The sequence below is a fragment of the Vanessa cardui genome, chromosome W (assembly GCF_905220365.1).
Source record: "Vanessa cardui chromosome W, ilVanCard2.1, whole genome shotgun sequence".
In the NCBI taxonomy this organism is placed as follows: Eukaryota; Metazoa; Arthropoda; class Insecta; order Lepidoptera; family Nymphalidae; genus Vanessa; species Vanessa cardui.
In genome coordinates this window covers 5,948,416-5,958,854 of record NC_061153.1, presented here as the reverse complement: position 1 = coordinate 5,958,854, position 10,439 = coordinate 5,948,416, and the positions used below count along the sequence as shown (strand labels likewise).

General features: G+C 38.0%; 1 protein-coding gene across 5 annotated transcripts; it reads left to right on the top strand.

Annotated features, from left to right (window-relative positions):
* The first annotated feature begins 1,981 nt into the window (after nt 1-1,981).
* LOC124542828 lies at nt 1,982-10,035 on the top strand. 5 transcript variants are annotated; one of them, XR_006967391.1, is made up of 3 exons: nt 1,982-2,309; nt 3,269-3,339; nt 9,930-10,035. XR_006967391.1 is itself a non-coding variant. In XM_047120711.1 (2 exons), exons 1-2 carry the CDS (start codon nt 5,186-5,188, stop codon nt 9,968-9,970), a joined length of 303 nt encoding a protein of 100 aa, XP_046976667.1. In that variant the 5' UTR covers nt 5,152-5,185; the 3' UTR covers nt 9,971-10,035. The 5 variants fall into 5 exon arrangements, 1 of the variants encoding a protein (XP_046976667.1); XR_006967388.1 differs by having other exon boundaries at nt 9,722-10,035; XR_006967390.1 differs by lacking the exon at nt 9,930-10,035 and adding an exon at nt 5,110-5,152.
* The last annotated feature ends 404 nt before the right edge of the window (nt 10,036-10,439 follow it).

Sequence of the window (10,439 nt, the reverse complement as noted above, 5' to 3'; positions counted from 1 at the left end):
TCTGCGATAACCTCTTTTAAAAACACATAATTTGCTTTTTTCTGTGGAAATTTCTAAACCAATAAATGCAAGTAATTCAGTAAATCTATTAATTGCTATTTGTAATTGTAGTCTTCCTTCGTGTACGTTATCACACATAATATATAGAACGAAATCGTCTGCATATTGCGAGATAAATACATTATTTATAATTTTGCAGATGTTACTGGTAGCGACATTGAAAAGGAGAGGTGAAAGGGGATCTCGCTGTGCCAAACCGCAACAAGTATTTCTACAATAAGTAGAAGTACCTACTATAATTTTTACATGTCTCTCTTTTAAAAAATTCCATACATACTTACAAATTTTAGTATTAATGCCAAGTTGCTGCATAATATGAATTAAACTAATCACATCGACATTATTGTAGGCATTGTTAATATCAATAAACTTACTGAGGTTATCTAAAGTAGAACGACATCTTCTAAAGCCAACGGTATCCGGAGACAGTAGTTTATTCCTTTCTATGTACCACTCCAGTCGTCTAATTAAAATACTATGGAATACTTTACATATACATGACATGAGGGATATGGGACGTAAAGAGCCAAAAGACTCTGGATTTCTTCCCGGCTTTGGGATTGCAACGATGGTAACATCTTGCCACTGTGGTACAAAGCTAATTGAATAAAAATAATTAAAAATTTTTAGCAAAATGGATTTTCCATTGAAAGGTAAATGAGCCAACATCGAATAAGAAATATTATCACTTCCGGGAGATGTATCTTTGTGAAGCAAGCAATGTTCTAACTCTTGTCTAGAGATTTGTATGTCTAAATTATTTTTAATAACTTTAAAATAAGGTTCCTTTGGAGATACAAAATCAGGAGTTAAACTATGCAAAAGCTCAGTGGCAGCTGATTTACCCACAAAAGATCTTGGTGTTGAGTCATCCACTCAACATGGAGCGAGTGAGCGAGAGTGCACGCGTACTACAGAAAGGGACGCAGCGGTCATTGCCCGAGCGGCAGGGGGGGGGCACCGCGACGGCCAAAGCCCGTCTAGTAGTCAGCTGAAACATCGCTCGACGCGCACACGCATCACGTTCCCATCTTTCTTCACTTGTACTACGTTGATCGCGAATTACAACATTTTATACAGGCCACTTTCTTTTATTCTTCTCCACCGAGCTATCGACTCCAACATTGGTCCATCGAGCCTCAAAATTGGATAGCTGCCGTAGGTCAAGATCGTCAAGAAGTCGAACTTTGAACGGCCACCGTTAGGGCGCGGTCATCGGGTTCAAGACATCGTCATCGAAGTCTCGCTTCAGTTTTCTGCTTTTAGACGTCGTGGAAGACTACACGGATTTATATCAACCGTCTTGGAGGATTTCACGTCGTTGGGCGCAGTAAGAAATAGGATCATTAGGACAACGAGAACAAAGACCATCAGAAAAGAAGCAATTTTACGACATTGGTTTGTCATCGTGTACAGAAGATTGACATAGTTCTACACGCCGCAGTCATCAGTGGATTGCAAAGAAAACCCGTGAGATTGTTCCATATATTTCCTTTTATTTTCTCATAATCATCCATTTTCATTCCCATAATCATTTTCATATCTTCAATCCATTTACATTACATTCCATATCATTATTGTCACATTTTATATTTTTTCTTTGTTTTTCATTTTATTTATATTCATTTTTCTTCATATTTTTTCGCATTTTCATCTCTTCATCCATCCCATAAAAAAGCTTATTTAATTGTTTTCATCAGAATACGCAATCATTTTTTTGTTTATTTTAAGTTGTGTTTGCATTAGATAAACTTCATAACATTACTAAGCACTTTTGATTGACACGCTTTGGGCCTGAAAAAAATTTATAGCGATATCTTCATTGCACATTTCATTGCTAAGCTTCGCAGGATAGTGACTTTGCTTAATAGGCTAGTTAAGCTTTGCTTATTTTTATTTTTGCTCAGATTTTCTAAAAAAAAATGTCTGATTTTAAAAGCTTAATTAAGAAGCGTGCATCAATAAAAGCTAAGCTTACTCAGTTTGCATCTTATATCAATTTTTCAAAATCTTGTGAAAAGTTAAGTGAATTGCAAGTCATTGAAATTGAATATCGACTTAACATTTTCGAAGGCTTATACGAAAAATACGACGCACTACAGAATGACTTGGAAACGTTGGCGGACGTTCTTGAAGAACAATATACGGAGCGTGAAGAATTTGAGACTCAGTTCTACAACTTGGTGGCCTCTGCGCGCCAGCTGATAAGCAGTTCTCGACAATTTCTCAAGGCGGATGCCAATTCCGAGGTGGGTTCTTGTGCTAATAACACACAAACACAAAGCTCAGTACGTTTACCTTAGATTGATTTGCCAAAATTTTCCGGTAGCTATCATGATTGGTTGGAATTTAGAGATACTTTTATTTCAATAATTCACAATAATAATAACATTGATAAAATAAATAAGTTACATTATCTTCGAGCTTCATTAATGGGTAGTGCATTATTAGTTATAGACAATTTACACTTTAAATCAGATAACTATGACGCTGCCTGGCGGTTACTCTGTGAGAGGTTTGACAATAAAAGATTACTTGTCAACAACCATGTGCAAGCACTCTTTAATGTGGACGCAATCAGCAGAGAGTCCAGTAAGTGTTTACGTCATATTATCGACACAACAAATAAAAATCTGAGAGCCCTTTTAACACTCGATCAACCTGTTTAGTACTGGGACACACTAGTAATACACATTATGGCATCCAAGTTAGACCAAGTAACGAGTCGTGAGTGGGAAGAGCACAGAAATACCTTGTCTGAGCCTCCTACACTTTCACTATTTATTTCATTTTTAAGTAATAGACTTGCTAGAGACTCTAGAGGAGTCAAATTCATTAAAATTGAAAAGCGAATTTAAGAATAACATTAATAATAGATCTAAAAGTTTCGTAGTATCAACTGAAAATAAAATAAAAAATATATCATGTCCTCTATGTCATCAAAATCATTTTATTTTTGCATGTGAAAAATTTAAAAACTTATCTGTACAATCACGCATTAAAAAAGCTCACGAAGTCAAAGTATGTCTTAATTGTCTTCGTCCAGGTCACAATGCCTCGAAGTGCAAATTAGGCCATTGCAAATATTGTCGTGAAAAACATAACACTTTACTTCATATAGAGAATAGTGCAATTTCTCACGACACACCAAACATTTCTCTTTCTGTAAATAACTCGTCTAATTCGTCTGTTGTTCTCCTTTCCACAGCGCTCGTGAAGGTGGTGGACGCCAAGGGCAACCTCCATACTGCGAGAGTCTTATTGGATAATGGAAGCACGGTTAATTTCATTTCCGATGACTTAATTCGTAAGCTTCATATTTCTACTTATTATAATCCTTCTAGGGTTATTGGTATTAATCAACAAACATCTGATAGTTCGCAAACTTGTTCAATCTCCATTCAATCTTTCAAGGGAGATTTCACAATTAAAATTAATTGCCTAGTTCTCTCAAAAATTTCATCTTCAATTCGTAATTCGTATATCGACGTAAGTAGTATACCTATACCTACGAACATTCTTCTTGCCGATCCTAACTACCATGTTCCGTCGTCAATAGACATACATACTTGTTGGCGCGGAAGTCTTTTGGAGCATAATAGGCGCGAATCGTATTGCATTAGGTAAACATTTGCCCACTTTGCTAGAGTCAAAATTTGGTTGGCTCATTTCGGGTTCAGTCGCTCATTATAATTCGTCTTCTGAGTTATGTATGCTTGTTGATCATATGCAACCCGACTTAAGCCGTTTTTGGGAGTTAGATTCTGTATCTATGAAACATAATTTAACCTCTGAAGAACGATCATTCGAACAATTATTTAAAGATACTGCTTATCGTAATCCAGATGGACGTTTCGTCGTAAGTATACCCTTTAAAGAGTCGCCTGATGTGCTCGGGGATTCAAAAGCCATGGCCAAACGTCGATTTTTATCACTCGAGCGTCGTCTGGAGCGAGATAGTCATCTTAAAAATCTCTACATAAACTTCATGAGAGAATACATCGACTTAGGGCACATGAGCGAGAATATAGAGCAGGTAAGCGGCTCTACATCTGAGCCTTCATATTATTTGCTTCATCACGGTGTCTTAGAAGAGTTGCGCTCTACCACAAAATTAAGAGTCGTGTTTGATGCCTCCGCGAAGACAACTACAGGTAAATTATTAAACGACATTCAAATGATTGGCCCTACTTTACAAGATGATTTGCTAACAATTCTCCTTCGTTTCCGTCAGCATAAAATTGTAGTCAGCGCGGACATCGAGAAGATGTATCTTCAAACACTTGTAAGTAGTAGCCAGCGTTCCTTACAACAAGTATTTTGGAGAGAGAGCCCTATGCATCCTTTGAAAACATACACTTTAAACACTGTGACGTATGGCACTGCTTCAGCGCCTTTCTTAGCCACTAGATGCTTAATTCAACTCGCTGAAGAAAGTAGAGATCAAGCAAATAAATTTACCATAGCTCTTGACTTCTATGTTGATGATTACTTATCTGGTGCTTCGTCTGTTACAGCTACCGTAAATCAATGTCGCCAAATCATCGCTGTTCTTCAGACAGCTGGATATAATTTACGGAAATGGTAGTCTAACTCAAACGAAGTACTAGTGTCTCTATACGGTAATCATGGTATATCAGATATCGTAGATCTTAGCAACAACGAGATGTCTAAGACATTAGGTCTTAACTGGCAGTGTTCTCGTGACACATTTTCATTTTTTATTAATTTAACTTCCACTGAGAAGGTCACAAAACGTCAAATATTATCAGTCATCGTACAAATTTTTGACCCCATCGGTCTTGTGGTTCCCTGCATAGCTGAAGCAAAAATACTTATGCAACAACTTTGGCTTGCTAAATGTTCATGGGACGAGCCTGTTCCAGCTAACATTCAAAGTATTTGGTGCGACTTTCAAAAAAGTTTACCCCTTTTAAATGCCATACAAATACCTAGATGGGTGGTTTGTGACTCGCCAAAAACTATACAACTCCATGTGTTTTCAGATGCCTCTGAAAAGGCTTATGGTGCATGTGTATATGTTCGCAGCGAGTCATTGGATGGCAGAGTTCACGTGCATCTTCTTACTGCTAAGATTAAGGTGGCTCCAATCAAGCCAACCACGATGCCTCGGCTGGAACTTTGCGCTGCATTATTAGGGTCACGCTTACATACAAAGGTATGTCAATCATTGACTCTACATATCGACGAGTCCATATTTTGGTGTGACTCTACAATCGTCTTGGGTTGGCTATCTACATCGCCAACTCAACTTAAAGCCTTTGTTCGTCATCGCGTTTGTGAAATTCAAGACTCTGTCGGGACATGTTCATGGCGTTACGTTCCGTCTCTTGAGAACCCCGCAGACCTCGCTTCGCGCGGACTTAGAGCTGACAAGTTGTCATCATCTTCTTTGTGGTGGTCAGGTCCACAGTTTTTACAAAAAAGTCCATCTTCTTGGCCTAACTTCCCTCATCAATTATAAAATAATACATCTGAAATTGTAGTTTCTCATCATGTTGACATTAAACAAGAAAACATGTTTTTAAATTTTTATTCTAATTATTCAGCTTTAATAAATTACAGAGAGTCGTTTCATATATCTTGCGTTTTATAAATAAATGTAAAAAACAGTCATCTGAATGCGGAATTAAAGTAATTTGAATTAAATTTATCTTTAAATCAAATATTAAAACATAGTCAACGGGAGTCATTTCCCGAAGAATACAAATTGTTAATTTCAGGTAAACCGTTACCTGCAAAAAATAAATTGTTATCCCTATCGCCGTTCTTAGACATGGATACAAAATTAATTCGCATAGGAGGCAGACTTAAAAATTCATTTTACGATTATAACGTTAAGCACCCCATTCTTTTATCAAGCTCTCACCACATTTGTAAATTATTATTTAACATGTACCATATCAAACTAATGCACGCCGAACCTCAATTGCTACTTGCCAGTATTCGTCATCACTATTGGCCTATTGGGAGACGAAACTTAGCAAAAAGGGTTACACATCATTGCGTTAGGTGTTGTAGGATTAAGGCTAATACAATTCGACCGATTATGGGTAACCTACCAGAGCAGCGCCTTCACCTAGAGTTTAACCTTACCCCTTTGACTCCTTCACACTTTCTCATTGGGCGATCTTTAATCATGCTGCCACATTCACAAGTCCACAGCTCCAACGTCTCCAACTTGCAACGGTTTCGTCGTATAGAAGGGAGTAGGGATATTTAGTGGAACAAATATCTTCCTTTTTAAGTTTCAAATTTACTTCCATTGGTGTATTTATTGGATTACAATTTTCCATGTTAAATCTCCTTAACAACTGTTCAACAAATTGTTCTTGGTCTACAATCAAAACATTGTTTTCTTTTCTAACCCTCATGCCTAAACATTGTCGGATTTCTCCTAAATCTTTTAACTTAAATTTTGAATTTAATTCAGTTTTTAGACATTCAGTTTCAATTTTACAGTTAGAAAAAATAAAAAAGTCATCAACAAACAGAGCTATAAATGTTTTAGATTTCTCGTTCTGCTTAACAAACAAGCACGGCTCATACAAAGACTTTTTATAACCTAATCCTTGCAAACAATCATCTACTCGTTTATACCATGCCCGAGCAGATTGCTTCAAGCCATAGATTGCCCTATTCAACTTTAGTAGTTTATTTTCTCTATTCTGACAAACAAAATTTTCTGGTAATTTCATATAGACAGTTTCATCCAAATAGCCATTTAAAAATGCTGTGGTAACATCTAGGTGAGTTATATCTAGGTCATATTTGACACTCAATGCAAATAAAAGTCTTAGAGTAGAGTATCGAAGCACAGGGGAAAATGTCTCTTTGTAGTCTATACCTGCTTTTTGGATGAAGCCCTTCGCCACCAAACGCGCACGATATCTCACTTTTTCACACTTGTCTAATTTCTTTTTAAACACCCACTTACACTGAACCACTGTAGCTTTATTTGGCTTATCCACCACTTCCCATGCCTTGTTATCTTGGAATGACTTGAGCTCCTCCTTCATAGCCTGACACCATTCTTCTGCCTCTGGACCGCTTATAGCCTCTTCATATGTTATCTGGTCTCCATACAGATTAAAATCTGCTTCAACACACATATTACTGCAACCGTATCTCTCTGGCTTCTTTCTTTGTCTTACTTCTGCCTTCGGTTTAGTCATTTGATTAAGGTCCTTCAATTCTCTCAATGGTACAGTATCGAAAAACTCTTCTGAGGAACTAGTAGATGGTTCTTCTTCTACATAAGTACTATCATCCTTTGATATTACTGTACTAGTAGATTCATCAGAGTCGGAGCTGGTCTGGTCTTCATGTTGCTCGGCAGGATTTGCTGGTGCGCTTAGATTCTCTTCAACTACTGCTTGTATTTTTTCTGGGTTATCATTTCGTTCTATTATTGTAACATCTCGGCTTGTTATTACTTTGTTGGTCTTTGGGTTATATAGCCTATAGCCCTTCACCTTATCTGCGTATCCAACAAGATAATGTTTTTCTGCCTTTTTGTTCCACTTCAGGCGTTTCTCTTTAGGAACATGTGACATTACTATACTACCAAATACTCGTATGTGGCTGATATTTGGTTTTCGACCATGCCAAAGTTCATAAGGTGTCTTCCGGTGCAGTCCTGAAGCTATTGATCGGTTTTTTAAATATACAGCTGTATGTACTGCTTCTGCCCAGAACTTTTTCTCTAATTTAGCATCATATAACAGACACCTTGCTTTTTCAACAATAGTTCGGTTAAAACGTTCACACATTCCATTTTGTTCTGGACTGTAAGGATTGGTTCTCTGATGAATGATGCCGTTTTGTTTCAAACAATCTCTCATTTCATTTGAACAAAATTCTGTGCCATTATCAGTCCTTAAGGTCTTAATACTGGAATTCGTCTGTTTTTCAACCATATTCTTGAACTCTCTGAAAGTGGCAAATACTTCACTTTTATTTTTCAAAAAATACACGAATGACATCCTGCTATAATCGTCAACAAATAGCAAGAAATATCTGGATGAACCTATTGATTTGTTCTCCATTGGGCCACACACATCTGCATGCACAATCTCGAGGACTTTTTCACTTCTGTGACTGCTCTGTGGAAAAGGTAACCTTGTCTGCTTGCCCTCACAGCACACTGTGCAGTTGAACTTGCCAATGTTAGCCTTTTTGTTATACATTAAACCTTCAACAGCACCATTTTTCATTGCATTCATGTCTGTACTATTAATATGACCGAGTCTTCGATGCCATGTTACATCTGAGGTTGTTCTAGCTGAAGCTGCTAATGAATATGCTGGCCGAGTGTTAAGTCTGTATACTCAATTCACCAACTGTGCTATGCCAATCAACTCGTTCTGCCGATTTCTGATGTAACAATGTTCTTGTTGGAAACTTACTTTGTTGCCATGCTTTATCAACTGGCTGACCGACAAAAGGTTAGTGGTGAGATTTGGTATACATAACACATCCTTGACCAAAATATCATGTTCTGAATTCTCAACAACCGTCGTAATCTGTGTATCTCCTGAACACAACACTGGCATAGTCGTTTTATTAGCCACTATAATCTCCTTTGTTGTTAGGTTATGTGACGTATTTTTGATGTTTTCCTGACATATCATCATGTGATTGCTGGCTCCCGAATCGATATACCATTCTTGTTTACTGAAACTGCCATTGAGGAAAACTGCACTAAATGCATTTACTTGCTTTTCTTTATTTTGTGGGCATTGGTTTTTGTAATGACCAATTTGTTTACATTTGTAACATTTAATAGGTTTGACAGGTCGATTTGACGTTGACGTATCTCCAGTTTTGCCAATTTTTTTCCGTTGCCAGTTTTTAGCCGTTATAAATGCACTTTCTGTTTCAGTACTGCCAACATTATCACTCATGTCCATCAATTTTGTTTTTATCACGTCAGCGGAAATGGCGATACCCGAGTGCTCTATGGCCATTATCATTGGCGAAAATTTGTCGGGTAGTCCCGCCAATAACAATGAACCTACCCATTCTTCATTAATATCAAAGCCCGTTCCTTTCAATTTATGCGCCGTATCAATGAGCTGAGTTATGTACGCCGTCATTGAATCGCAATTTTCGAGCCGTATAGAGATGAGAGTTCGCAACAAACTGATTCTGCGTGTAAAACCCGAATCATCAAACAGCGATTTTAGCTTTGTCCAAACACCGTGCACTGTTTTTTCACACTTTATATGCACATACAGGGATGAATCGATGGTCATTACTAATTTCGCTTTTGCCTTTTGATCTTCGACGCTAGTTGCTGCTTCGCCATCTTTCTTGTTGATATCAACGCCTTCCAATATCATAAAATTCTCAACCGCGAAAGCCCACTCGTCGTAGTTTTCGCGTCCCTTGAGTTTAGGAACATTTACGATGTAACTACCAGCCATTTCACTGCAGAAAACTAATACTTTTTACTGAATTTAGCGGGACTGGGCCCATAACCTAATGAAACACTCGTTGAATTTTTACAGACTGAACAGTTTTTATTTGAACGGAAGACACAATGACAGAACAAATAGGGTTGACATATCTAGAGACAGATGTTGCTAGTAGTAATTAAATTATTATTTCGTTATATAAATTTAACATATGGCTTCAGGAACGAACCAAATGGTGCCGGTCTTCAGGCGAGCTAAAGGAAGGAGATCTTGTTGTCATCAAGGACAAGACGTCACCTCCATTGATGTGGCCATTGGGCAGTATCATAAAGGTCCTCCCAGGAAAGGATGGTATCGGAAGGGTTGCCGACATCCGCACACGTAGAGGCGTCTTACGCCGTGCTTTTAATACCATCTGCCCTCTTCCAGTCACTGCTGTTGAAGACACTTCAACCGGGGGAGTATGTTGAGTCATACACTCAACATGGAGCGAGTGAGAGGCACGCGTACTACAGAAAGGGACGCAGCGGTCATTGCCCGAGTGGCAGGGGGGGGCACCGCGGCGGCCAACGCCCGTCTAGTAGTCAGCTGAAACATCGCTCGACGCGCACACTTATCACGTTCCCATCTTTCTTCACTTGTACTACGTTGATCGCGAATTACAACATTTTATACAGTCCACTTTCTTTTATTCTTCTCCACCGAGATATCGACTCCAACACTTGGTCTTTTAGACCCTTTTAACCAACTCACTTTATACCACATCTCACTTTGAGTTACCCTGCTATCAATTGAAGTATAATAATCGTTTCTTAATTTATATTGATACTTACGCATAATTTTTTGAGTATTACTAATTTTTTCCTGTAAAATCTTAAAGTTCCGTGGGATTGGGTTACGCCGAAAAAAGGAAAGAGCGAGCCGTCTATCTGCTACAAG